The sequence below is a fragment of the Raphanus sativus genome, chromosome 3 (assembly GCF_000801105.2).
Source record: "Raphanus sativus cultivar WK10039 chromosome 3, ASM80110v3, whole genome shotgun sequence".
Taxonomy (NCBI): domain Eukaryota; kingdom Viridiplantae; phylum Streptophyta; class Magnoliopsida; order Brassicales; family Brassicaceae; genus Raphanus; species Raphanus sativus.
The window spans coordinates 17,285,454-17,312,789 of NC_079513.1; the positions used below are offsets into that span (position 1 = coordinate 17,285,454).

The window sequence follows — 27,336 nt, forward strand, 5'->3', positions numbered from 1 at the left end:
ATAATGTTTGAGAAGAATGAAAGATTTAGGAATTTAAAAATCCGGATTGGGTTGGATCGGGTAAGTGGGTCTGGATAGGTAGTAATTGAGTTTAGTAAATAAATAGAGGTTCTACTTTATTCACTTGGTGGGAGAGCGAAGACATGTATCATAGCAACAGTTTCACTGCTGTTCACTGTATTGAGGAAAACGCTTACTCTTAGATTAGGCACACAGGGCAAAGCATATAAGGAACAAACTCATTCATCAACTTCAAGCCTCTATTTTATTTTCCTTGTTTTGTTTTCCACTTAGGCCAGCCACTGAAAAGCAGAGAACTCAGGTTCGTACTCTTTTATATATTTTTTGGCACGTTAACCACAAAATGATGAAATCTACCTTGATAAAGATCTTCACACAGCTAAATATATTATTCGCTACAAAGTCTTCTGCTCTGAATCCTCTGCTTGTCTATTAATCATAAGTTTTATTTGCATGATTTTTAGAGGCTTATGCTCCCGTAAGAAAAATGGTGTTTATATGCCAAAATAGAGATACTATCAAGAGGAGAGTGAAAGAAAGGTATTTTTCTGAACACAATTCAGATTTTTTTTTTTTAAGTGTAAGGAACAGTGTTCATTTGACATTAATTGTAGCTTGGTACTACTATTATAATCCCTTGTTTGCTCCTTTTGTAGGAAATGGCTGAACAGATTGAACAGATGGGTGGTCAGATAGAGAATTATCAAAATGTTGTTTTCTTCTTCCTCAATGGATCAAACACAGTTGTTATTTCTGTTATTTGTCAGAAATGGCATTTGAAGTTGATTATGTATATATATCTTTTACAAGAAACTTGAGGAGTTGCAAGACAAATACACCGGTCACGTGCTCTGATCTGACTAGCAGGCTTGAAAGCACTGATGTATTGGTTGATTCCTTTTGATGTCCTTTTGTGCTCTATGCCTAAATCAACATGCTCTGATACTTTTATCATGCTATAATAGAAAAACTTGAGCCAAACGTGCAAAAATGCTTGCTTCCACAAACAAACGAGGAATTGGAGAGGAATCTCAATATGCCATGAAGGAGAAAAGATTGACTTATTCTGGGGTTCACCCCTAGAGTGAACCCAAAGATTCCCCAACCAATATGAATCACTCATTTCACAATTGATATCTTTTAAATAAGAAAACAAAATATTATCAAATTATATTATGTTTTTAAAATAAAAATGTTAAAAATAAATAAAAATAGTAATATATGCAAAAAAAATTAAAAATATTTTAACTCCATCATCAAAACACTAAATCCTAAACTCTAAATTAAAAACATTAAACACTAAATCTTAAAAATACCAAATCTTTAATCCTAAAAAGAATTTAGGGTTTACGCAAGGGTTTAGGGTTTACAGTTTAGGATTTAGGGTTTAGTATTTCCATCACGGCGTTAAAATATCTAAATTTCTTTTGCATATACTAGAGTTTAGAGTTTAGAGTTCAAGATTATCCAAGGGTTTATCATATATCCAAGGCTTATAGTATACTCAAGGGTTTAGGTTTTTTTTTTTTAAATGTTAAAAATATATTTCTTAAATCATTTTTTGTAACTACTATTAGTTTTATTTGTTTTCATTTTATTTATTTTAAAAACATAATATAATTTGACAATATTTTGTTTCTATTTTTAAAAGATATTAATTATAAAATACTTGATTTCTATTGGTCGGTGAACCCAAAAATAACTTGAAAAGATTTCATCATTTCAGAGCAGAAAAAAAACTGGTATTTTCTAATTTTTACTCTAGTCAAATGCTTGCAAATTTGTCCCTAACATACTTCCACATTTTGCCAGAAAAAAAACTCTGGTTCAACAAGCTTGCATTTTATAATCCAGCTTAGAGAAAGCTAATGCTTCGGTAAACCCAAAAAAATTGATCTGTGTGTTTACCAATTTGACTTCCTTTTTCATTAGCAATATCATGTGAAGTGTTAAATATATAATCTATCTGGTGCTGTCTGTGCAGGAAGAGAGGACACACTCAGTGCGGATAACAGAAAAGTGGTAGACAATTATCAAGCAGAACTCTCTGAACAAATTACGAGTCTATTCAATATGGCTTCTTCATGTCTGTCCCAATAAAATACACTGCTCTTTTGGTTTTTTTAACAATCAATTAGTTTCTTGTCTGCACTATTTTTTCAAGGTATCAGTAAGTTCTGCTGAAAATTGTTAGTGTTGTAATAGCTGTTTAACTTCGTAACACTAGCTGAATATTTATTTGTCCAGGACATTCTCGAAATGAAAAAGAAGGTTCAAGCGTCAAGGGATTTATTTGTCCGCTTGCACAAGGCAAACTCAAATGCTTGTCTTGAGGATGTAAGCCTTTGTCAAGTTCTTTCTTTTTATTTTAGTGAATTTGAATATGTTAAATTGTCAATTTCATGTGGATTTTTCTTGCTTCGGGGGTTGGACAACATCGTCGTTATTTGATGAACTTCAGAATGCTCTGACGTCCCAAGCTAAGAATCGTGCCAGAGAAGGTGCCGATTTTTCAGCTGCAAAATATTGTCGAATGGAGTTAAAATCTTTCAGTCAATTTATTTTAACCTTTTCTATCCTTCTATAAGCATTAGTGTTGGTCATGCAGAATCTGCTTTCAAACACTGCAAGCAAACTCAAGAATCTCTAAAGGATATGAACAGTAAACAAGTCGCAGATCATGTCTCTTCACTTGTTAGGTCTGCTTGTGATAATAACGAGCTGCACGATGCAGAAGCAGATTCTGCTAGGACTGCCGCTGAGATGTAACCAAGAACAGATTTGAGATAATCCAGCAAATTGACCATGAGCTCTCTCTTTCTTACACGTTACCGTTCCTCTGGTTTAAAGACGTCTCTTAGGTCGAAATGATGACCATTAACATGACAATGTTTAATTGATATCATTTGTAATCTTTCAGGCATGTCAGAGGACGAAATAGCATCTGTATCACAAATCTTGGAAAATGTCAGGACACAAGAAATCTCTTGAAAGTTTCCAACAGGATCATTGTTGCCAAGCCAGATGCATTGAGGATAAATCTCATGAAACTATTCAACATAGATACATGGTAAATTGGTCCTCACAGCATAATAAATAACATTACTCATTTTATTCTCAACGAACCTTATCCCCTAGCTCTTAATTTGGTGAACCGAAGAAGTATAAGCCCACAGGGACAACTCCTTGTAGGAGCGAACCGGATGTTCAGCGAAAACAACTTCTATGAATCCTTTGCAGCCAAGGATCCAAAACCACAACAGCTAACACGGTTGCCTCTCTTACAAGTAAACTAGCTAGGGAATCATCTCTGTTCCATTATGCTCTTTTGTTTGTGTATGTATAACTATTATCTGGGTGCATATTTGTGCAAGTCTGGGAATAAATCAATGAAGAGTCAGATGCTTCTGACATTTTCTGAGTTAAGTAGTAAAACTATCCTTTGTGGGATTCAACTTCTTTCACTTACATTGAAATATTCAGCATTGTATAATGTATGATTATGTTATTTAGTGAAATTTATGACAGCAATTTAATATCTAAGCATTTTCTTGGACCCTTTTTGCTCGTGTTGTTTTATGTTGTGCATGCATATACCACTTGATAACTTTCTATATAAGACTCAACCAAGAAGATGCTTTCAAATCCCAACGAGGAACATTTTAAGTGGAAAATCAAGTAGCATTTGTGAAATCGTGCCACTCAAAAGATTCATCTTTCTCACAATACCCTGAGAATTTGTAGAAATCATGAGCAATAGCATGAAAGATTCCACAGAGTCCTCTTTTTGCCATTTCAGAGTGTAATTATGAATGAACACCTTTTTGTTCGTGCAAGTTCTCCGAAGCTTTATAACTCAGCAGATACTGGTAATGGCAAATCTTGTTTATGTATCAAGCTTTTGTATTTGGTCATTCATTTTAGAAACTGGAACCATGAATATATAAAATGGAGTTACATACATTTATTTTTAATCTTGTTTCTTCAATCAAATACATGGTAACAATTGGCTAAAGATATTGTGTTAGGCATTATAACTTTGATATAGAAAGCCAACCCGAGAATGGGTGATACACCTGCAGGTTCATATACACAAAAGATGCAAGCAAAAATCAGGTTGGAGATGTTACACAAACACAATTATAGCAGTGATTCATCACAACTAGCAAAAAAAAGTGGTGGAAGCAAGTTCAATGCTAAAGATGTAAACTTAGAACTGTGTGAAGAATCTTTGCTTCACTTTTTGGCGTTATGATGCGATCGTCTTTTCTAGTGACGGCGCAACTTACTCAAAACGGGACATTAGGTTCGTTTATGTCTCGAGTATTTGTCTCTGAGTGGGTCTGGTTTAAACTGGTTCTTGATTTTGATCGATCTATTGGATACATGCACGTGAACTTTAAAAGATATCTCTAACACCTTTGTGTCTCAATTTTTTTTTGTTTAATCAACTATTGTAATCTTGATTTAAATCGATCTATTGGATACATGCAAGTGGCATTAAAAGAGATCTATCTAACAACTTGTGTCTATTTTAGCAAAAAAAAAAAAACACGACAACAACTTGTGTCTCAAGTTTTTTTTTGTTTAATCAACTATTGTAACCTTCATTTAGGTTAAAGTATTAAAAAAATCATCTATAGTTATTAGTATATTTGTTTTATAATTTAAAAGTTTCAGACGTTAAACTTATAATCTCTTGGGAAAAAAAATGATAGATTTGTTATGGTTCAACTTTCTTTTTCCCAAAAATTAGATATATGAAAAGGATAGACATATTCTAATTTTACCAATAATCGAATTATATTATGAAATATAATAGAAAATTCAATTTACATACTGGAATATTTAATTAATCTAGAATATATGATGTTTTGTATAAATAAGGTATTGAAATGCAAACATAATACAAAATATGTTCACTTGTTCAAGTATAAACAAGAGCAGACATGCTGCCATAAATTCTTCTTTTTTTTCTTTTTGAGAAAGATGTTGCCTCATAACTATAAAAGATAAAAAGGTGTTATAATAAATATAAATTCACGTGAGCAACGAATCGTCACATAATTAATGATAACATGATCAAATAATAATATTACTCCCTCTATTTCTAAATAAGTGTCATTTTGACACTTACAGAATTGACTAGTATTTTAATGTATAACTAGATCTTGACCCGTGCGCCCGCACGGGTACTAATTTTCTATTTTTTTTATTTATACTAAATGATGTATCTTATTATATTTGATCGTTTTACATTGACTATGTTAAAGGTTGATATTTGGATACTCACTCGAATTGGATTAATATATTCAGATTTGAGTTTTTTGAGTTTAAAGATTCCAGCTGTATTCGGTTGTTTATAAATTTTGGTCCCGGTTTAATTAGGATCTTTACAGGTTTGAATAACCCGTTTAAATTGTTTTTGAATTTTAAAAATATTTATATACTTTAAATATTCCTAAATCTAAAAATAAAAATAATATAACATATAAAAATAATATAACATATAAATTTGAATAAAATAAATCCGCTTGGATATTTATCCAGTTTTGGTTCAAATTTGGTGATACTTTCTCGTTCATATTTTTTAAATGAAGAGTTGATATTATAATTTCTATTAATTGTTTGTCCAATAAAAAATACTTTTTGAGCTGATAAAAATATATATTTTTGACATTGATTTAATGGAAAAGTGAATGAAGTGTATTTAAATCAAATTTAATTTAGGAAAACAAATTAATATTTACCTAATATTTAACATGTAATTTTTGCTTAATATATTGGAAAGTAATTTAGTGAATAATGAGAATATGGAAGTCTATTCTTAGAATATTTGGTTAAAAACGATTCTTTCAATCACGTTTAAAAAATATCAGTTTAGATATTTTTATAATCACGTTTAAAAAAATATCAGTTTAGATATTTGGTAAGATTCCATAATCTTAGTTTAAATAATTTTGATACATTAGACAAAAAATCTGTTAAAATAACTCAGTTTAAATAAGGAAATTAAATTTGGATACTTTAGAAATATAATTAAATGATAAAAAATCTAGTGGCATAGACTTGTAATTATTTAGGAAAACTAAGGGTTAATTTTAATTTGTACTTCACTTTTAATAGATTAGATTTTAAAAATATTTATATACTTTAAATATTCCTAAATCTAAAAATAAAAATAATATAACATATAAAATAATATAACATATAAATTTGAATAAAATAAATCCGCTTGGATATTTATCCAGTTTTGGTTCAAATTTGGTGATACTTTCTCGTTCATATTTTTTAAATGAAGAGTTGATATTATAATTTCTATTAATTGTTTGTCCAATAAAAAATACTTTTTAAGCTGATAAAAATATATATTTTTGACATTGATTTAATGGAAAAGTGAATGAAGTGTATTTAAATCAAATTTAATTTAGGAAAACAAATTAATATTTACCTAATATTTAACATGTAATTTTTGCTTAATATATTGGAAAGTAATTTAGTGAATAATGAGAATATGGAAGTCTATTCTTAGAATATTTGGTTAAAAACGATTCTTTCAATCACGTTTAAAAAATATCAGTTTAGATATTTTTATAATCACGTTTAAAAAAATATCAGTTTAGATATTTGGTAAGATTCCATAATCTTAGTTTAAATAATTTTGATACATTAGACAAAAAATCTGTTAAAATAACTCAGTTTAAATAAGGAAATTAATTTGGATACTTTAGAAATATAATTAAATGATAAAAAATCTAGTGGCATAGACTTGTAATTATTTAGGAAAACTAAGGGTTAATTTTAATTTGTACTTCACTTTTAATAGATTAGATTAATTAAATAATAATAATCTAAATAAAAAATTATTGATTATTCAAAAATTGTATTTAATGTATAAAATTATATTGAAATTATAGAATGACATTTATTTTAAAACAAAATAATTTTTTAAAATGATTATTATTATAAAACAAGAAAGAGTAATGAACTAATATATTTATCAACTTTTCTGGATAATTACACATAGGAGAACCCTAGAAAGAAGGAGTTTAGATGTCGACCAAATAAATTCAACTTCAATTTGGATAAGAAACATTAAAACCTAAAATCAGGGGCGGTGTATTTTTTTTAACACCAACCTGATGTATATCTTCTAATTATAGTTAATAGTAAAAATTCACTAAATCAACATTATCCTAAAAGTTATCTTCTTCCACATCCTTAGCAGCCTATATAAACACTTCAACAAACTACATTTTTACTTATCAAATTCTCTGTACTCCATTTTTACACACAAAATCAAACAGCACTAAAATTCCTGAATTTTGGGATCAATGGGTTTCTCAAGTACTCTTTCTGTGTTATTGTTGCTTGTACTAATCAATTTATGCAATAATATCAAACGAATTAACGCTTTTCATCAAGTTTATGAAAATTTGCAATCCCAATCAGTTGAGTTAGTGAATCATTTTCACAGATCCGCTTTTCACTTTCAACCTCCAAAGCATTGGATTAACGGTACATTGATCTCTCTCTGTGCAAATGATTATCTCTTTGGTTTTAGGTTTCTTTTAGTTTTTTTTTTTTGTGTTCTGGAAGTTTCACTACGACGTGATTTGCACAGCCATATAAAAGATAATCATTTTATTTTAAATCCAATGTTTGCGTGTTATAGTATGTGTGATAAAACAATGAAACCAGTATTTCAATGAAAGAAACAGTTGTTTTTTCTTTCTGGAACAACCGAACAAGCTTCCCGTATTCTTAGGAAGAAAACTTATTTTCCGATCAGATTACTATATTTTCAACAGTCCACGTATTGATAATTACATATACATATATGTATGTTAGAAAATGGTTATGAGGTATATATTTTACGTCTAAATTAAGACTATTCTTGTTTTTTTGTATATAAACTATGCTTTAGTTTATGTATATGCATTACCAGTAGAAAACACATCATAATCACGTGAGAACGCAGATATACTTATTTTTTGGTATAAAATTTATGCTTATCTGTGATTGTGTGGCCATATGTTTCTGTAAATAAATCTTGTTGCAAAAAGGGAAAAATTCTGTAGTCTGTACGTGAGTGAAGATAACCATTTTCTAGTTGATAAACATATATTATGTTCAGGAAAGAACGATCGTGATCGAGTAATAAATAAAAGAAAATAAAATAACCACCATACCTTTCTGATGATTAATGAATGAGATGTGGTGTTCAAAAAAATAAAAATAATAACTACCATACGGCACTTGGTATATACTACTTCTATTGCACCTTTTCTTCCTTTATTCACGTTTTCTTAATTTCATCTACAAGTTGTCTTTCTACCAAAGAAAATCAAGTGATTCTATTGTATGATGTATCGCGTATCCTATTATCTTATCATAGTTTCCTTAAAAACTAAATCTTATTTTGATGACTTCAACATAAACTAACCTTTGTTTTCGTGTGTGTTTCCATGTGGCATTCTCGACCATCCCAAATCCCAAAAGATCCAAATGGTGAGTTTATCAGAAAAGTACTTGTGTTGTCCTAAATATTCTTATGTAAATTATTGTACATAAACATAAACCTTACGTGTACTTGTGTTGTTCTAAATATTCTTATGTTATTAAGACAAAGATAATCCTAATCTATATGTTTATGGAACGCAGGTCCATTGTACTACAAAGGTTTCTACCATCTCTTCTATCAATATAACACCAAAGGTGCAGTTTGGGGTAATATTGTGTGGGCACATTCCGTTTCCAAAGACTTGGTGAATTGGGAGGCTCTTGAACATGCCATTTATCCCTCCAAATGGTTTGACATCAAAGGTACATGGTCTGGTTCAATAACACTCGTACCAGGTAAAGGACCGGTTATCCTCTATACCGGCATTAACCAAAACGAAACTCAAATGCAAAACTACGCAATCCCGGAGGATCCCTCAGACCCATACCTAAGGAAATGGATTAAACCAGATGATAACCCGGTCGCAATGCCAGATTATACCATGAATGGTTCAGACTTTCGTGATCCAACCACGGCCTGGTTGTCCAAAGATGGGCATTGGAGAACTCTCGTGGGGTCTAGAAAAAAGCATAGGGGAATCGCTTATATCTACAGAAGTCGAGACTTCAGGCACTGGGTCAAAGCTAAGCACCCGGTCCACTCCAAAGAATCAACCGGTATGTGGGAATGTCCTGACTTCTTCCCGGTTTCCACAATCGATTTCGAGAACGGTTTGGACTTAGATTACGCCGGTCCAAACGCCAAGCACGTGTTGAAAGTTAGCTTGGACATGACACGGTACGAGTATTACACGCTTGGCAAATACTATCCTAAGAAGGACCGGTACGTACCAAACGGTGATTCACCTGATGGTTGGGACGGTTTAAGATTTGATTACGGTAATTTCTATGCATCCAAGACGTTCTTTGACTACAAAAAGAACAGAAGAATCTTGTGGGGCTGGGCCAATGAATCTGACACAGTTGAAGATGATATATCCAAGGGTTGGGCTGGTCTTCAGGTTATATATCTTACCTAAACTGATAGTTTGATGTATTTTTTCAAGATTTTCCAAACATTCTTTAATTATAATTATTATAGGTAATTCCAAGAACGGTGCTTCTTGACTCATCAAACAAGAAGCAACTAGTGTTTTGGCCTATTGAAGAAATAGAGTCACTAAGAAGTAGTTATGTCCGAATGAACAACAAAGACATCGAGATGGGTCAACGCTTAGAAGTCAAAGGGATCACTCCTGCTCAGGCGGATGTGGAAGTGACATTTAACGTTGGAAGTCTAGAGAAAGCTGAGCCATTTGACACGAGCTACACATACAAGCCGTTAGATTTGTGTAGAGTGAAAGGCTCGAACGTAACAGGTGGTGTAGGACCTTTTGGTCTGATCACATTGGCCACTCCTGATTTGGAAGAGTACACTCCTATCTTCTTTAGAGTTTTCAAAGACACTTCCACAAATAAGCCTAAGGTTCTCATGTGCTCTGATGCTAGACCGTATGTTTCCACACTCTCTATATCCTTAACATACTATATATATATTTAAAGATTCTAACATCAATGTAACATATCGTTATAGTTCATCCTTAGAGCAAGACAGGGGTCCACTCAATCAAGATAGGATGTACAAACCACCATTTGCTGGTTTTGTGGATGTCGATCTAGCTGATGGAAGGATCTCTCTAAGGAGTTTGGTATGTATAATAATAAGAATGTTTCCTATATTTTTAGTTTGATTATGTAAATGTAATGTAACATAAAATTGAATTATGAATTTACAGATTGACCATTCGGTAATAGAGAGCTTTGGAGCTTTGGGGAAGACAGTGATAACGTCAAGAGTGTATCCGGTAAAAGCAGTGAAAGAGAATGCACATTTGTATGTGTTTAACAATGGAACACAAACTGTGAACGTAGAGAGTGTTGATGCTTGGAGCATGGAGAGGCCTTTGCAAATGAATAATGGAGCTACTTAATTATTAGTTGGTTGTTGATGTGTCATTATAATAAGAGAAACTTCGGAATTTTCTGTTTTTTTTTATCAATTTGATTAGTGAAATCCATGTTTTATCTATTGAAATCTCGTACCTTATTATTCACCACTCATAATAAGATAGTCCAAGAACGCCAACCAACAATAATTTTCGATTTATGTTTTAAAAGGCGGATGATTCTAAGGAGAGGAAGGCAGAGACTTGCGACTAGCCTAGAAGTACATAGACTTTAGAACTTCAGAAGTGCAATGCTATTTGAGTTAATGTAAAAGAAAAATATGAACATCGAAGTGCGATAGCTAAATACAGAAACACCAAAATACAGAAACACCAAAAGAAACAAAGAACTTGAAGAGTAAGAACTAAATTCAAACATTCAAAGCTAAAAACACCAAAAACATCTAAGATCTCTGAATTTAGTTTTTTCTGAGAATGCAGTTAGAAATGTAAGATTTTGGGCCCAACATTTTTTTTGTTTTTGTCTTCGGTTTTCAACAGCATCTTTTCAACAACACATGTAGAATAGATCTTGTGCTTCGTTGTACAATCTCAAATGACCACAGTTAACATATATGATGTTGTAAACTACGGAATGATGGCTATTGTTTCCAAAACGTTTTAAGAATCAATCAACCTAGAAGGAAAATATAAGGCGCGGCAATCCAACGAAACTAGGTTGTGTCACAATTTCGAATTATTAAAACCGCCAAAAACAATTCAGAATTACTAATAATCTTTTAGGACAAAAATCCACTGCAACGAGTTTGTGTCAAAACACTAGAGATGAGGAAACACAAAAATACAACATAGATAAATTAGCTTCTGGTGAAAAAACAGATCACTTGATCTTCTTCTTCGGCCTCAACTGCAAAAGAGAAAAAAAGAATAAGAAATTAACAACTAATCTATAAAAGTAAAATCAAAGAACAAAAAAAAAAAGAGACAGAAGCAAAAACCTGGTTGCTGTGGCCACACTTCTTTTTCCTGCAGTTCACAGCCCTCGGGTGTAGACGAGCGTAACACCTAAACCAAAGATATTAACTCAACATGAGACCCAAAGATACTCAAGAACACATAAAAGAAACCATTCACAAATCACAATGATCTAATTATAGTTCAACGAACAACAAGTATCGATATCCAAACGAAAGTAGAATCGAAACTCTAACAATTACTTTAACGCTAAACTACATTTATCAAACATTGTATCACACACAATCAGACAAGAAAAGAGGAAAGAGACAAGAGTGATAAGCTTACTTGCGACAGATCATCTTGTCTTGATTATACTTACGGGCCAAAGCCATCAAAGAAGGCTCAATGATACCTCCCCTTAGCCTCAGAACAAGATGCAGAGTCGACTCTGTTTTAAACAGAGCACTGAATTAACATACAATCTTTAGGTAATCAAAACTTAAAAGAAGCGTTTTTTAAAAAAAAAAGAAAAACCTTTCTGGATGTTATAGTCAGCCAAGGTACGACCATCTTCAAGCTGTTTTCCGGCGAATATCAACCTCTGCTGATCCGGAGGGATTCCTGAAAACAAAAACAGAGTAAAAACGAATCAAGAAGAGAGCACAACTTTGAGAAAAAAAAAAGATAAAAAGAGTAAAGTTATACCTTCTTTGTCCTGGATCTTAGCCTTGACATTGTCGATGGTGTCGCTGCTCTCCACCTCGAGGGTGATGGTCTTGCCCGTTAGCGTTTTCACGAATATCTGCATCTTCGCCGCCGCCGCAAGTCTCCAAAAACAAAAATGTTAGTTTTAACAAATAAGAAATGAATTTATACTCGTCGTTCTCCATTTCTAGGGTTTTGATGAGGATTTTACTAGCATTTGGATGGGCCCAGCCCATAAACTTATGGACGGACAATTCGACATTCCAAATTGCTAACACCAGAAACCGAAAAAAAAAAGTATAGTAGCGAGCTGCATGCTTTAACATGGTCACCATTTTTCTTCTTTGGTACTTTTTTTGGGAAGAAGACGAGAAACAATAGGTGTTGGTTTGTCCGCATAGAACATGTATAGGGTACTTACTTGGACATGACAACTACTGGTCCAAATAACTCATTGATTTAATTTATCAATGTATATAATGAGATCATCACTGAAAGAATGGCAAAACCACTAGCAGAAATTGAATGGCTGTAATTAAACCCGATAATTTGTCTCATTAATTCAGACATTCAAGACTTTTTAAAACTAGTAACAACCGAAGTAATCCTTAGCAAAAGCCAGACTAATCATAGCAGAAAATGTTGCGCAAAATTAACAAAAAGCATTCAACTTCGAAACTCTTTCACAAAATTCAAAAAAAAAACATTGGTCTGACAAACTGAAACAAATGAACCAAAAGAAAACTCAGAGCCTCCTTCCTCTTCTACCACCCTTTCTGCGGGTACTGTCCGTTGGGATCGGAGTAACATCCTCTGCAACAACAACAATGTAAAGAAATGTTCAGGACACATTAAACCAAGTCTTAGTTATGTTTAGGTTATGGTTTATGCAACTCACCAATGCGGCCAATCTTCATGCCAGAACGGGCAAGAGCTCTAAGAGCGGATTGAGCACCAGGACCAGGTGTCTTGGTCTTGTTTCCACCCGTGGCACGGAGCTTCACGTGCATAGCGGTGATTCCAAGCTCCTTGCAACGCTGAGCAACATCTTGAGCAGCAAGCATAGCTGCGTAAGGTGAGGACTCATCCCTGTCAGCTTTCACCTTCATCCCACCTAATGACAATGCCGCAAGGAGATTAAGTGGTCAAGAGAATAAGTAACTCAAGGGACAATAAAATCAGAAGTAACAACATCTGTGTTCTAAATCAATTGATTCTTACCAGTGATACGGACAAGGGTTTCACGTCCAGACAAATCAGTAACGTGCTGCAAATATATAAAAAAATGTAAATCAGATACAATGTAAGCTAAGCTTCCCATACACATGAAAATGGACAATAATCAAGAAAAACTATATACAATGAAAGTGTCGTTGAAGGAAGCGAAGATGTGGACAACACCGAACACTTGTTCTCCATCACGAACAGCTGGTCCAAGAGTCACTGTCTCTTCCTTTGGCTCTCTCGTCTTTCTCCTCGACTACACAACACAACATAACGCTAAACTGTATTACTCTTCGAGCTCGAATCATATACATATATATATATTAATCACAGCACTTCTTAGTGATTCATCAATCTATAAACCAAAAAGAGGATCCAAAGATCATAACTTCCAAATAACACGAAAATAAATTTAAGATCGGAGAAACAAAACTCTTCCAGTCAAAATCTGATAAAATCAGGAGACGAAGCTTTACCATTTTTAGGGCAAGGAAAGGATGTGAGAGATCGTCTTCTTACTGTAGTTCCGCCGACGCAGAGATTTGGCAAGAGGGAGAGAAGTTGCGCGTTATCAGATGGCGATTTTATATTAGGGTTTATGACTTCTCTGAGTGAGCTCGATGAGCCTCTCGAAATAGGTTTTGGGCTGAATCTTAACTATTGGGCTGGCCCAGTGTGTAGAAGCAGAGACTCATTCGCTTGTTGATGCCTAGGTAACGGCGTCGTTTTATGATTTAAGCATTTTTTAAAAAAAGGAGATGACAGCTGTGGGATTTGAACCCACGCCCTTGCGGACCAGAGCCTAAATCTGGCGCCTTAGACCACTCGGCCAAACTGTCGAATGTTTAGTTACTGAAAACTTAATTATATATTCTGAAATTACTTTAATTGCTAGCGTTGTTTTCACTTGGTAACCTCACTTAAAACGTGTCGACACAAGCAAATAGTGTAGTTTTATGAGACTCGAGCAAGTTCAAACACCTCTTTTAAATGCTCCTAAGAGAGTTCTCGTTATTCTTTCTTTTCGTATATTTCTTCGGCCCACCCATTACGCGGCCGTCAGAACAACGGTCCAGAACTTGAACTACTCTTTGCGCTATAGTAAATGAAACCAGTTTACATCGGTTTTGCCTTCATCCTCCATCACTATGAATCCTAAATTTGCTCATCCACTTATTCTATCAACCTTCTCACTGTTTAACAGTCAATAACAGAACACCAGCTTGTTAATTTGTACGTTTTGTTGATTATATATCAATCAATAGTAGTAATAATTAATAAATAGAAATAAAACTTACCTTGAGAGGAACAGGGAGAGGTATTGGCTCCTTGGCAAAGACTGTTCTCCAAAAACTAATCAAAAATTAACAAAATCGCTAGAAGGAGGGGTCGAACCTCCGACCTTGTGGTTAACAGCCACACGCTCTAACCAACTGAGCTATTCCAGCTTTGAATGCTTACAATACAACGTCTAAAAACGAGTTTTGCATTCTTTTTATCGTATGATCAAACATCATCATAGCGATAAGATTAACATCCAAGGACGGTGCTGGTGCTAAAGTGATGAAGAATTAAATCCCATTTGTGTTAGGACCAGCGTTTGCCATCTACAAAATCCCAGCTCATGTGTGTTTCAACTCTGGCTTTATTCGTCCTCAAACTTCGAACTATTACAAGGCAAAAATACACATATGACAAAAATGCTAAAAACTTTACACAAACATGCAATATATCCATTATCTTTAAATCTACAAAGTAGTAGCTTTGGTATTTCAGGTTTGGGAAACATCAGTGGAGGCAAAACAAGAATCATGAAACAGACAATAGATAGAGCAAGTGTCAACCAACTTGAGATATCTACAACATCTTGCTAGTGATCTCGACCATATATTCAATGTTGACACGTTCTGAATGACGTCTGCCCTGTTTCAGAATTTCTCTTACGTCTTGAGCGAACATAAAAACGAAAAAAGAAACTTAATTTGTTTGCAGTGAACATAACCAATCAAAACTATCATTGATTGGTTATTTGCAAAAAAAAAAAAAAAAAAAAAAAAACATAACCAATCAAAACTAAAAGGAACTTTACTACAACAGCAGAGACTATCATTGATCAAAGAAAGTCCAAAATTGAGAATGCAACCCATAAATGGACTGGCCACCTCTTCCATGTCACATTCTCTTCAGAATGGAGCCTCACTTACTAGAAGTATTCATTATCTTAAATCAGTAGCTCATTAGTCTTTTTAGTCTCAAGGAGACGAGATATAACTCAGAAAACTTCTTCAATCTATTTTCATAGTATCATGTTTGCTAGACAACTTACGTGAAAATATATGTATTGCATTACTGATATTATTATCTCACATTATTCCAACTTAAAATTAATTTTCAATTTAGCTGAGATTTATTCAGGGACTTGTGTCTGGTGATCTTAGATGCAAAATATTCTGAATGAGTTTTAGGTAATCACATAATGACGATCATATACTTTCATTAGATTACTTTGTATTAATTTTATGGTCATAACTCTTTAAAGATGACAGTAATGAGATATAAATATAAAAATCAAATTGTATATATAGAGTTATGAGGATATTGTTATAAAAAAATCTTAACGATAACTATTACATTTAATTTCTTATTTTCATGTCATTAATCATGTTATTCATTTTCTTGATTATTCAATACATCATCCAAAAAATCAGATGACATATACTAATTTTAATGCAAATAATTTTACGTTATCCAATAAATGACTATGAATTGATATAAAGCATAAAACATATACGATACTTATTTTAATAAAGAAAAATGCATTCGGAAATCTATTATAAAATTAGTTAGGATCTCATGGAAACCTTAGTCTTTATATATATAAATATATACATTGCAAAGATTTTTTTTTTTTAAAGTCTCATGAAACCATGGCTGTTATTCAACATTAGATATCAAATAACAAAATACTTTAATTTAATTTAACTAAATGTATTGAAATAAGTAACCCAGTTTTTATTCTCAAAACAATTGATTTTAGCATACTAAAAACACCATGTTCAGCATGTCCAAACCTTCAGCATGTTCACTCTGACCCATCTCAACTGACTCTCAAAGCTGCATTTTGCTAAACCAAGAAATCAATGACTTGATGCAATCAAACATGCCAACTAAAGCTCTTGTAAACAACATTAGGGTCAATGTCGAAAGTCCCCTGAGACATTCTGCTTTAATGGAAATTGAGACTATCCCACTTGTAAGTCCACATAACTCCACATGTACTAACGCTCCTACATCTGAAGCACTACATCTTCTGGAAACTGCTATTTTGAGCCCCATTGCTGGTTTAAACGAAACCTTCAGTACGTCAACAATTGTTTCATCAACTCCTTCTATTCCTTTACACTTCACTGCTTGTGGTACACCCTCTCTCCCTGCCTATGTAGTGGATTTGAGTTGTGAACCTAAGCTAGGTGGTCTTGGGAACAATAGCAAACAGTTAAGTGATGTAAAGGGTTCAAACAGGTTTACGAATCTAACATTGATGGAAGAGGAATTAGCATCAGTTGATGTTTTCTCTCCTTCTCATACTATGCTCCCAACAACTGACATCACCACACCTTTTGTTTTTAACTCATCAGTGCCTTCATCACCATCTTTATTATCAGATGCTCTTGTTTCTCAAGTGGCAAAGGATGAATTTGGTTCCAGTTTTGTGGCTGCAACCTCCAATAGTTCTGAGATGGCGCAAAGATCTCGTGTAGGTCCTTACTTAAAACCATTTCAGAAACTATAGGATATGGAGTGGTTCACAATTGGTAAAAATGGAAGGCGTGGATGAGGTAGGGCTAACGCTGGTCGTCTAACTCACTAGGACTTAAATTCCATCAAGTTCTTCTCTTCACTTTTGTTCTATTTCAAACTTTGTGCTCATTTGTCCACCAATTTGGTTATCTTCTCATTTTGAACTATATGGTTGTGCTATTTCCTTGTAAAATTTCTAGTATTTAATAGTAAACCTTTTTCAAAAAAAAAGCATATTAGAAACACAAAACCAAGGTTTTGAAAACCGGACCGGACCGGCCGGTCGAACCGGTTCGACTGCGACTCGTTTTGTAAGCCGAGTCCGGTTCGGTTTAAAACCCGGATTTCACAAAACTCGGACAACTCGGTTCAAAACCGGTGGAACCGGTGACCCGGTTCGACGTCAAAACCCGGTTTTTTAATTTTGTCACATTTTAAATTGTAATTAGGGTTTTATAGCCGTCTTTTCTTTTGTTAATAATTTCTCGAGAAAAAAAAACCTAAACGTACGTCTTCTCGTCTTCTCGTCTTCTCGCCTTCTCGTTGTCTCTTACACCATTCTCCATCTGAATTTTTCATTATCACAAGATTTGGAACTGCACTTGTAAGAAAAAGTAAGTAACGTAATTCTCTTTTTCACAAATTCAAGTGAGAGTGAGTGAGGCTAACCGTTTACTTTTAGATGTGCAGGTACAGGTTCTTAACACCCCCACTGCCCAACTATTTGAGATGGAGAAACAGGCTCTGCAAGTGTGGAATTTTTTTAGGGAAATTGAAGAAAGCTATTTCAAGCAGAGGTCAAGAATTAATTTGCTGAAGGAGGGGGATCAGAACACTGTCTTCTTCTTCAGGACGGTGCAGGCAAGACTAAACTACAACTTCATTCGATCCTTCCTGCTCCCTTCAGGTGTTCTCATCACTGACCCGTTCCAGATGAGTGTCTACGTTGTTTCTTCCAGAAAATTCTTGGTCCTCAGCCAGCGCCTCTGGTGGGTATCCTCTCTTCTAGCCTATGGTTTCAGTCCCACACTGACTTCCTCTGCCCTCAGACCATGTGCATCCAAATGATAGAAATTCCATCTGTGGAGGAAATCACTGCAGTGCTATTCAAGTTAAATCAGAACAAGGTGCCTGGGCCAGATGGTCTCACCTCTGGGTTCTACAAAGCATCTTGGAGTATCCTTGGACCTGAAGTAATCCAGTCTGTTCGCCAGTTCTTCATCTCTTCGTTCCTGCCGGCTTCTGCAAATGCAACGATATTGTCCATGGTTCCGAAGCATACATGAGCATCTCTCGTCACTGAGTACCGTCCTATCGCTTGCCTCAACACCCTTTACAAGGTGATCTCGAGGATTCTTGTGAAGCGACTCAAGCCGATCCTTCCTTCCTTGATAGTCCCCAATCAGACTGCATTTGTGAAGGGAAGACTTTTAGTAGAGAACACTTCGCTTGCTGGTGAATTAGTTCAGGGTTACCACAAGCATACAAGTGCAAAAAGGATTACCATAAAGGTGGATATAGCGAAAGCTTTTGACACCCTATCATGGACCTTCCTCTTCTCGTGCCTCCAGAGCTTAAACGTCCCTGCGAAGTTCCTCTCGTGGCTTCGAGCCTGCATCTGTACCACAAATTTCACAGTAAGTTACAATGGCTATGTCAATGGATACTTCAAAGGCACTCGTGGGCTAAGACAAGGAGACCCGTTATCTCCTTATCTCTTTTCATTGCGATGAATGCTCTCTCACTTATGCTAAACAAGGCGGCGCAGGAAATGAGGTTTAACTATCATGATAAATGCAGGGGATCAAAACTTACCCATTTGTGCTTTGCAGATGATTTACTAATCTTTATGGATGGCTCCCTGGATTCGGTTCAAGCTGTCTTGCAGGTGCTCCGTGAATTTGAGCTAAGGTCAGGCCTTGCTGTGAGTGTTCAAAAGTCTTCATTCTTCGCGTCTGGGCTAACGCAGAGAGAAGCGGAGTTAATACAGTTTAGTACGGGAATGCCTTTGGGTTCTTTACCAGTACGTTACCTTCTGGTGCTCCACCTTTATTCTCCCTCAAGCCTGTGTCAAGCGCATCAACTCGCTCTGTGGTGTTTTCCTGTGGCAAGGGGATATTGAAAAACATCACTCAGCAAGAGTATCTTGGGAAGTAGTAACCAAACCAAAAAGAGAAGGGGGACTTGGGATAAAAAACCTGGCGATCTGGAACAAAGCTTGCTGTCTCAAACTGATATGGCTCCTGTTCTTCCAAGCGGGATCTGTGTGGGTGGCTTGGTTCGTTGAAGAAGTATTGGATGGCTCTCTAAGCAACCTTTGGATAACGCCCCCCAGCCAGCGGTTCTCTTGGCAGGTTAACAAGCTACTCAAGCTAAGCACCTCCATCTATGGCTGGATCAAACTCAGAGTGCAGAATGGTTTGTCTTGTCAATTCTGGAGTGACAATTGGTCCCCCTTTGGACCTCTTAGAACCTTTCTAGGCCTAAGAAGTAACCAAAACCTTGGGATTCCTGATGATGCTTCCTTGGCATCTCTTTGCATTAATGGGAATTGGCTCCTCCCTCCTGCAAGATCAGACCAACTAGTAAGCCTCCATGTGCATCTTACTACTACTCAGCTCAATGATCAAGCCGACTATTACGAATGGGAAATAGATGGCAGAATCAGTGAACGCTACAGCACGGGAACTATCTACGCAAAGCTATGTGAGGAAGGAGCAATTGTACCTTGGTTCAACTCGGTATGGAATAAGGGTGGGATTCCGAGACACAGCTTCCTTGCTTGGTTGTTTGTACTGAACCGCTGCCCAACTAAGGATAGGACAATGCGATGGGGACACCAAACAACTCCTTTATGCCTACTCTGTAACGTGTCTGATGAAAACCGGGATCATTTGTTCTTCTGCTGTGACTACTCTTGGAGTGTGTGGGAGCCCCTATCTCGACGCTGTGGGATTCTCCCGGAGAGGAACTGGGATCAAGTACTGTCTCAGATTCAATCAACTACGCCGCGGTCTACACAAGGAATGCTGCTTCGCATCTGCTGGCAGGGATGTATCTATTGGTTATGGCAGGAACGGAACGCAAGGCTTCATCGCCAGAGCTTTCGTCCGGCTGATTTGGTGGCAAGGCTCTTGGAAAGGCAAGTTAGATACAAAATCTCCTCTTTACGCTCCATTAGCCCGGTGGTCTCTTCGAAACTGATGCAACAGTGGCTGGCTTGATCAACCGCTCTCTTCTCGTCGGTTCATCTGTCCTCCTCCTCCATCGTTACTATCGATCCATCCTTTCTTTTTCATCTTTAATTCTTGGGCCTCCTGACCCATTTGATCTAAAATATGTGTCTCTTCTAACTGGGTTTTTTGGGCTCCAGAAAACAAAACCTTGGCATGGGCTTGTATATTTTATTTCTTTCTGCATTTAAATTTGAAAGCTTAAGTTCAAAAAAAAAAAAGTAACGTAATTCTTTTTAACAGTTTAATCACAAGGTTTAATATAACATACTAATATATTATTCTTTTGCTATTGCCATTTTCTCAAGATGATATAGTCGAATAAGTTTGAGATATTTTATCATTCTCCAACATATATTTTTTTTAATTTGCCATGTTTTCATTTAGTTCACTATATTCAAGATTTAGTTATTAACTTATTACTTATTTATTTGTTTTATAATGCTATTTTAGATATTATTCATCAGATTTTTTATATATGATTAATTATAAATATATAAATGTATATGTATGTGTATATATATATATATATATGTATATATATTAAAATATATAATAAATAAAAAACCCGGTTCGACCGGTTGAACCGGTCCGACCAATCAACCAGTAAATACGCCGAGTCGGTGTCCGGTCCGGTTTTTAAAACATTGGACACATAATTTTCAAACCTAATATTGTGTTGCTTGAGTTCTATATTAAATCTTCATCCCCATATATAAAAATTTGATACACACGAAGTAGTATACAACATTGGTACAATTAAAAACTTCAACGATAGCCCTTTTCCGGCTTATTTTAAAGATGATTTGTGTATTTGCTACCATATATATGATCTCTTATACGAGTATTATGTGACACTTCACTCATTGGACTTTACGCTCCACAGAGATATGATATCACAGTCAATAGCCACCACCGCCTTCTCCGCTACCAGCACCCCCACCATGTCCAGATCCAGCTGCAGCATAACCTCCCCCACCTCCTGAACCACCACCACCTCCTCCTCCACCACCATGTCCTCCAGCTCCACTGCCACCACCGTATCCCTCTCCAGCTCCACCTCCGGCACCATAACCACTACCGTGAGCTCCACCGGCGCCAGAGCCTCCTCCTCCACCGCCTCCTTTTCCACCACCTCCACCACCTCCATGTCCACCTGCACCTCCACCTCCATATCCTTCTCCAGCACCACCGCCTTCTCCACCACCGTATCCACCTCCATGTGAACCGCCAGCTCCTCCACCACCGCCTCCTCCGCTTCCTCCACCTCCACCGTGTCCACCAGCTTCTCCACCTCCGTATCCAGCTCCACCACCTTCACCGCTTCCACCTCCATAACCAGATCCTCCTCCAGGACCACCACCGCCACCTCCGCCAGCACCACCACCATGTCCACCACCTCCTCCTCCACCATGTCCACCAGCTCCACCGTATCCAGCACCACCTCCTTCTCCTCCGCCACCACCACCACCAAGACCAACATCAACGCCAACATCAACATCAGCACCAACACCAACACCAACACTCAAACTACTTTTCTCGCCATAGGAAGCGACTTCAGCCTCGGATTCAGAGTAGGTGAGAAGTGATCTTGCAGAGCATAATCCTAAACCTATTAAGAAACATAAAACTAAAATATTGTTGCGATTAGCCATATTTCACTCTTTCTTCTTAATATTTTGTACTGAGATGAGTTTGCTTAAGAATGTGTCCGTATTTATAGGCATGTCATGAGACTCAAGCGCGTTTGCTGCACATAGGAAGAATGTTTTAAAGTTCACTTGTTGGGCCTCAAACCTAACCTATCAATTTCATCATGTGTAGATACTGTATATGATTGTTCTAAGTTTTTATGATTATTCTATGTTGCTCTGTGTTACAACTATTTCTTTTTACATGTCAGCAAAAAAAAAACTATTTCTTTTTACATAAAATCTTTTGTGGATAATTAACAATATGTTGGAACCACAATATGTAGTTATGTAACAGAGGTACAAAATGACCCAGCAAAATTTACTTTACAAGCTATAACCATATCTCATCATGGTGGTTGAAATAATTTCCCATCTAGAATTTTGAGGACATGGTGCTGGAGATGCTAACTGCTATCTAAGCTACACCAACGTATTCTGTGGATTATCGGTGAGTTAAAGTCTTAAGAAGTTTGTACGATTATAAATGGCAGGCTGGTGTGACCGATATATTTTAATCAACGTATTTTACATTAATTGTGAGTTTTATCTATGTATCACACTATCACATACCAGTATATATGCGTGAATAACGAAACACTACTAATTTCAGATTCACTTATCACTAAGTAGTGGTATTTGTTGTATATGTTTGGTTGTCTCCCATATTGCAAAATGACATATATAATCATAATTAATTTTACTAAATGTGAATGAATGAGACCTAATATCTACATATTATCATATTGTTCTCTATGGATATCTGACTCACTCGTATGTCTACACTAACTTTAACATTTTAAAATCAATTCCTGACAACGTGTGTTTATTAGTGACTCCTTACTGTTAATTTTACAATGCAATTTATATGAATGTTGCATAAACATAATTACACATGTTGCTATGCTCTGAATATGACCAACTTGTTTGCAATAGCACGATACCTCGTTTATTATATTTGAGCATAGGTTTGGAGTTAAGTAGTTTATGGATGAATTCGGTTATACTTCTTTAACATAAACGTTGGATGAAAAAAGGTTACCAAAAAAAAACATAAACGTTGGACAAACCTAATTAGGTTTACTATATCTTTTGGCAAAAGAATAATAATTAGATTTACTAATATAGGCGCGTAATGTCTTTTATATTAGCTTCCGGATATCTACTATTTCTTTTGTTTGAATTGTTATTTTTCAGACATAGGAGTCAAAATTTTAACGTTGTTATGAACCGACAGGTTCAGGTGGATGTTTATCCAAAAGATATTAGTAGGCTTTGGCCCATTAGTGGCCCATCTTGTTGTCCCTATATAAGGAGTTCATATTCGACATTAATAAGACACACACATTCACAACACGTTATCAGCACGAGCTAAGCTCAAAACCCTAGCAAAATTCGTAGGTCACCAAAAACCTTAAAAACTAGCCGCATCTTAAAACGGTCATATCTCCCTAACCGTAACGACCTAGACGGCGAGCCACCTATCAATCTGAAGATCGCGACGAGACGAAGCCAGCGCCGCTAACCTCGCGAGGATCCGATCTCAGACGCGCCGGCACGATCTGTTTTAGTACGCACCGTCAATTTCTCAAGAACCCTAATTTTGACGCAACTTCAAATCGATCGTTCTCTCAAACCATAACGATCCAAACGACGTGCGACATACCAAATTGAAGATCTTGAAGAGAAGAATCCATATCCGGAAACCTCGCGTTGATCAGATCTCAGACGCCTCGCCAAGCTCTGTTTTAGTGCGCGCCGTCAATTGCACAAGAACCCTAATTTTGACTCAACTTCAAATCGATCGTTTTCCCAAACCATAACGATCCAGAAGACGTGCGACATATCAATTTGAAGCTATTGAAGAGTAGAATCCAACGCCGCAGACCTCACCTCAATCCGTGATCAGAAGCGTTCTCTACGACAGCTACAAGCCGCACCGTCAAAATCAGAAATAAATCTAAGGCTGCAAACTTTTGTCTATAGTTTTGTTTACAGCCCATTATTTTTATTCTTACTAAATATTTTTTTGATAAATTTGTTTAAGGAAAACAAAGGATCCCAGTAAGATCAGGTTAATATTTCCAAAGAAACCAAGGAGCAGATCGAGTTAATCCAAAGGTAAGTCATCAAACCCTAATTGTTTGAATTATCCGATTTTTATAAAAATGTTTGAGGTTGAGATTAGAACTTTAGAGAACTCGTATACCCTGGTTGATTGAATCATTAGGTTGCTAGATTTGATATAATAAATTTGTTTAATAAACAAACCTTAAAGTTCATGAAATTTTAAAACTTGTATAAAATCCCAAACCGAATCTGATTATGAAACCCTCTAAACCATATCCGACTATTAAACCCTAATCTAAACTGGTTTATGAAACTTATAAAAAAAAAACCAAATCCGAATTGTGAAAACATTAAACCAAATCAGTTTATAAATCCCTAAACCAATCGATATTATAAACCCTAATTTGGTTGATAGACCAAATCAAAAATAGAAAGTTTCCATTTTTTAGAAAGTTTCCATTTTAAAAAAGTTTCTATTTTTATAGAAATTTCCTTTTCTGGAATTTCATTTTATAGAATTTTATGGAAAACTTCTCTAAAATTAGATTTTAAAATCAGTTCCTCAGAACATATTACTAAGGTCTAAGCTATGAAACACTAAATATTTCAGATGTCGAATTCCTCCATCATAATCTCAGGAGAAAACTACTTGTAATATGTGCAATGGGCACAAGATATTAAAACCACACTTGAGTCTAATAAACTCAGTGAATGCATCACAGATGATAGCATCGCAAGAGAACTCCTGAACACTCGCCATCATATTTGTGAAAAACTCAAAAGTCTACATCTGACCGATGATCCCTCGAAGCTTTGGACAAATCTAGATAATAGAAATTATATCCAAGGGGTTATACATACCAAAACTTTACGAGAATGGATAAACCTCAGATTCTGAGACTATAAATCTGTGGGAGAATATAACTTTGCACTACTCAGAATAGTTTTCGAAATGAAACTATGTGGTGAGGTAGTGACTGATGAAGATATGTTGGAAAAGACATTCTCCACCTTTCACCCTACCAACTTATTGTTACTACAACAATATAGAGAAATGGGCTTCACTACCTATACATCTCTAATAGCAAGATTGTTGCAAGCTGAGCAAAATCATGAATTGCTAATGAACAGTATTGAAAGAGAGTTTACGAGGCCAACTCCATTACCACCAGCTTATTCACTACCAGCCGAAAGGGCTGATCTAGAAACCAACCGTGTCAAGAGAGGATATGGACATGGGGGATGGTCTAAGTTGTGCAATAATTGTGGAATGGACAACCATTTGGCTAAGAGATGCAGAACTCCTAAGTATCTAGCTACTCTTTATCAGCAAAGCTTTAAAAAAAAAGCTAAGATGGTTCAGAAAGATGAAGGAAAATTGTCAAAGATGTTCTCATGGATCATGACAAGTGTGATCGTATGGATCACAAGAAAGGATGATCCAACAAAGCATAAGAGAATAAATCACCATATGGAGTAAGACATGTTGACTCGACATCAAGCCCTTAGTGTTCTTACTTAGTTATTTCACACCTTATTATTTTTCTTTTAAACATTATTCACTTCATTTGGTTGCTATCTTTGAAAGAATCAATAAATAAAAGCTTTTATATCATAAACAAAACGTCCATTCATGTGAATACCCTTATGATGTACAGTGGATCAAACCACAGACATCTTAAGACACAAAATCTACGACCAAATATCCTATTGCCTCAAAGGTACACAAAGAGAGGACGTGTACAATATAGAGGTCGTGTGCATTGTATTCACATTTGAGGCTATGTACACAAAGAGAGGACGTGTACAATAATCATTCTTATAAGTGAAAGACTTAAGAATTAATGAATGGATAGTTTCATAATGAATCCATGGGCAAAAGAAACAAAGTGTTTCCTTAAAGAGAAACCGCCCAAAAGAAGATTGTATGATGGCAAAGACTACAAGTCTTGGTAAAAGCTAAGTGAACTCACATCTAAAAGTATCCAAATATGATATGTCCATGGGGGTAAGTGTTAATCACTCCATGTAACATGGACATACACAATATTGAAACATCAAAGAGTTCACAAGAACAAAGATAGTCTTATCCCATTCGGACTAAATTAAGGATAAAGGAAAACATGTTACTTCAAAACGTCCAAGTGAATATAGATTAAAGTGCTCACGTCCCAAAAGGGTTTGATAAACATTATATGATCATGGAGAATGTAGAATTCATCTCATGACTCAATGTGGACACGAATATTCATAATGAAAGGACAAGAACAAAAAGAAAAATCGCCTAAAAGGCTACATATCTTTACATGATTCACATTCTAAAAGTATTTTAAGAATGTATGATATGTCCATGGGGGAAGGATAAGAATAAAAACCCACCTTTTATTCTACATGGACAAACACGCACAGAAGTGAACATTGATACCCATCCCATTGACTAAACCGGGTCAAAGGCCAGACACATCTCATCTTAGCACATAAAGAAGTGCCATTTATAAATTCTATCGCTCCACCACAGAAATATAAGATGAGAGGATGGGAATAGATGTTGGATACATTTTATATAAGTTCCCCATGTTATTAAATACCTTGAGCTATCCACGGACAAGTTGATTAAAGCCTAGGTACACGGATAGTCACCTCAGTGAATCTGAACATCCAACATTAAGGGAAAGCTGGATAATAGAAAATTATATGGAATCAAAACATCCTTATATTGGCAAGATCCTCAGACTCTAGAATGAGTTCTAGAAGTCCATAAAGTTTATACAAAAGCTAGCTTAATACAATTGCCAGATTCCTGACCCGAATAGAATGACTAAGTCATTTTACCAGCTATGAATGCACCAAATAAGATTTGATGTTCAATAGAACACAATCAAGTTGCTACTGAATCTAAACAAGTTAGATCAATAAGTTCTAAAGATAAGATCCCTCGGATAAATATAGAAAGGTGCAAATGAAACCGTGGATGAGGGACTCCTAGACATAGTCGATCCAAAGATGGACAAACCTAAAAGCCGTGGCCACGGATGAGGAAACCATAAGATATGGTTGTATCTAAGGTACCTAATGATGCTTGGGACGCCAAGCTTCAGGGTATTAAAGGTCATAATAAAACCTCAATAAAGTTATGTCATGTCTAGGACACAAAAGGAACAAACG

The 27,336-nt window shown here is 35.6% G+C and overlaps 4 protein-coding genes, 2 non-coding genes and 1 pseudogene across 6 annotated transcripts; 2 read left to right on the forward strand and 5 right to left on the reverse strand.

The window, feature by feature from the left end:
- The first annotated feature begins 3 nt into the window (after positions 1–3).
- Positions 4–3,373, forward strand: LOC130510044 (kinesin-like protein KIN-5C; annotated as a pseudogene).
- A 3,928-nt stretch (positions 3,374–7,301) lies between these two features.
- On the forward strand, positions 7,302–10,579 carry LOC108847079 (beta-fructofuranosidase, insoluble isoenzyme CWINV4-like). Its single transcript, XM_018620249.2, has 6 exons — positions 7,302–7,539; positions 8,524–8,532; positions 8,686–9,545; positions 9,626–10,035; positions 10,118–10,232; positions 10,320–10,579. Exons 1-6 carry the CDS (start codon positions 7,356–7,358, stop codon positions 10,512–10,514), a joined length of 1,773 nt encoding a protein of 590 aa, XP_018475751.1. The 5' UTR covers positions 7,302–7,355; the 3' UTR covers positions 10,515–10,579.
- Positions 10,580–11,226: 647 nt separating this feature from the next.
- Positions 11,227–12,314, reverse strand: LOC108845908 (ubiquitin-60S ribosomal protein L40). Its single transcript, XM_018619107.2, has 5 exons — positions 12,153–12,314; positions 11,982–12,068; positions 11,793–11,895; positions 11,489–11,555; positions 11,227–11,397 (listed from the first exon to the last, which is right to left on the reverse strand). Exons 1-5 carry the CDS (start codon positions 12,253–12,255, stop codon positions 11,371–11,373), a joined length of 387 nt encoding a protein of 128 aa, XP_018474609.1. The 5' UTR covers positions 12,256–12,314; the 3' UTR covers positions 11,227–11,370.
- Positions 12,315–12,754: 440 nt separating this feature from the next.
- On the reverse strand, positions 12,755–13,992 carry LOC130509101 (40S ribosomal protein S14-2). Its single transcript, XM_057004724.1, has 5 exons — positions 13,853–13,992; positions 13,513–13,632; positions 13,374–13,419; positions 13,051–13,266; positions 12,755–12,965 (listed from the first exon to the last, which is right to left on the reverse strand). Exons 1-5 carry the CDS (start codon positions 13,853–13,855, stop codon positions 12,898–12,900), a joined length of 453 nt encoding a protein of 150 aa, XP_056860704.1. The 5' UTR covers positions 13,856–13,992; the 3' UTR covers positions 12,755–12,897.
- Positions 13,993–14,135: 143 nt separating this feature from the next.
- TRNAL-UAG (transfer RNA leucine (anticodon UAG)) lies at positions 14,136–14,215 on the reverse strand. Its single transcript has one exon. It is a non-coding gene; the product is annotated as a tRNA-Leu (tRNA).
- A 535-nt stretch (positions 14,216–14,750) lies between these two features.
- Positions 14,751–14,824, reverse strand: TRNAN-GUU (transfer RNA asparagine (anticodon GUU)). Its single transcript has one exon. It is a non-coding gene; the product is annotated as a tRNA-Asn (tRNA).
- A 6,285-nt stretch (positions 14,825–21,109) lies between these two features.
- Positions 21,110–22,126, reverse strand: LOC108845353 (glycine-rich protein DOT1). The gene has a single exon (XM_018618575.2). It carries the CDS (start codon positions 22,063–22,065, stop codon positions 21,313–21,315), a length of 753 nt encoding a protein of 250 aa, XP_018474077.2. The 5' UTR covers positions 22,066–22,126; the 3' UTR covers positions 21,110–21,312.
- Positions 22,127–27,336: the final 5,210 nt, after the last annotated feature.

What these genes read in the sequence shown, in the direction of transcription:
- LOC108847079 (XM_018620249.2), top strand. Translation starts at nt 7,356, where the DNA reads ATGGGTTTCTCAAGTACTCTTTCTGTGTTATTGTTGCTTGTACTAATC. An exon ending in AGGGTTGGGCTGGTCTTCAG is followed by an intron (nt 9,546 to 9,625) that starts GTTATATATCTT and finishes TAATTATTATAG; the next exon opens with GTAATTCCAAGAACGGTGCT. An exon ending in GGATCTCTCTAAGGAGTTTG is followed by an intron (nt 10,233 to 10,319) that starts GTATGTATAATA and finishes ATGAATTTACAG; the next exon opens with ATTGACCATTCGGTAATAGA.
- LOC108845908 (XM_018619107.2), bottom strand. Translation starts at nt 12,255, where the DNA reads ATGCAGATATTCGTGAAAACGCTAACGGGCAAGACCATCACCCTCGAG. An exon ending in TAAGATCCAGGACAAAGAAG is followed by an intron (nt 12,069 to 12,152) that starts GTATAACTTTAC and finishes TTTTGTTTTCAG; the next exon opens with GAATCCCTCCGGATCAGCAG. An exon ending in GACAAGATGATCTGTCGCAA is followed by an intron (nt 11,556 to 11,792) that starts GTAAGCTTATCA and finishes TCTTTGGTTTAG; the next exon opens with GTGTTACGCTCGTCTACACC.
- LOC130509101 (XM_057004724.1), bottom strand. An exon ending in AACCCTTGTCCGTATCACTG is followed by an intron (nt 13,267 to 13,373) that starts GTAAGAATCAAT and finishes CATTGTCATTAG; the next exon opens with GTGGGATGAAGGTGAAAGCT. An exon ending in CATGAAGATTGGCCGCATTG is followed by an intron (nt 12,966 to 13,050) that starts GTGAGTTGCATA and finishes TTGTTGTTGCAG; the next exon opens with AGGATGTTACTCCGATCCCA.
- LOC108845353 (XM_018618575.2), bottom strand. Translation starts at nt 22,065, where the DNA reads ATGGCTAATCGCAACAATATTTTAGTTTTATGTTTCTTAATAGGTTTA.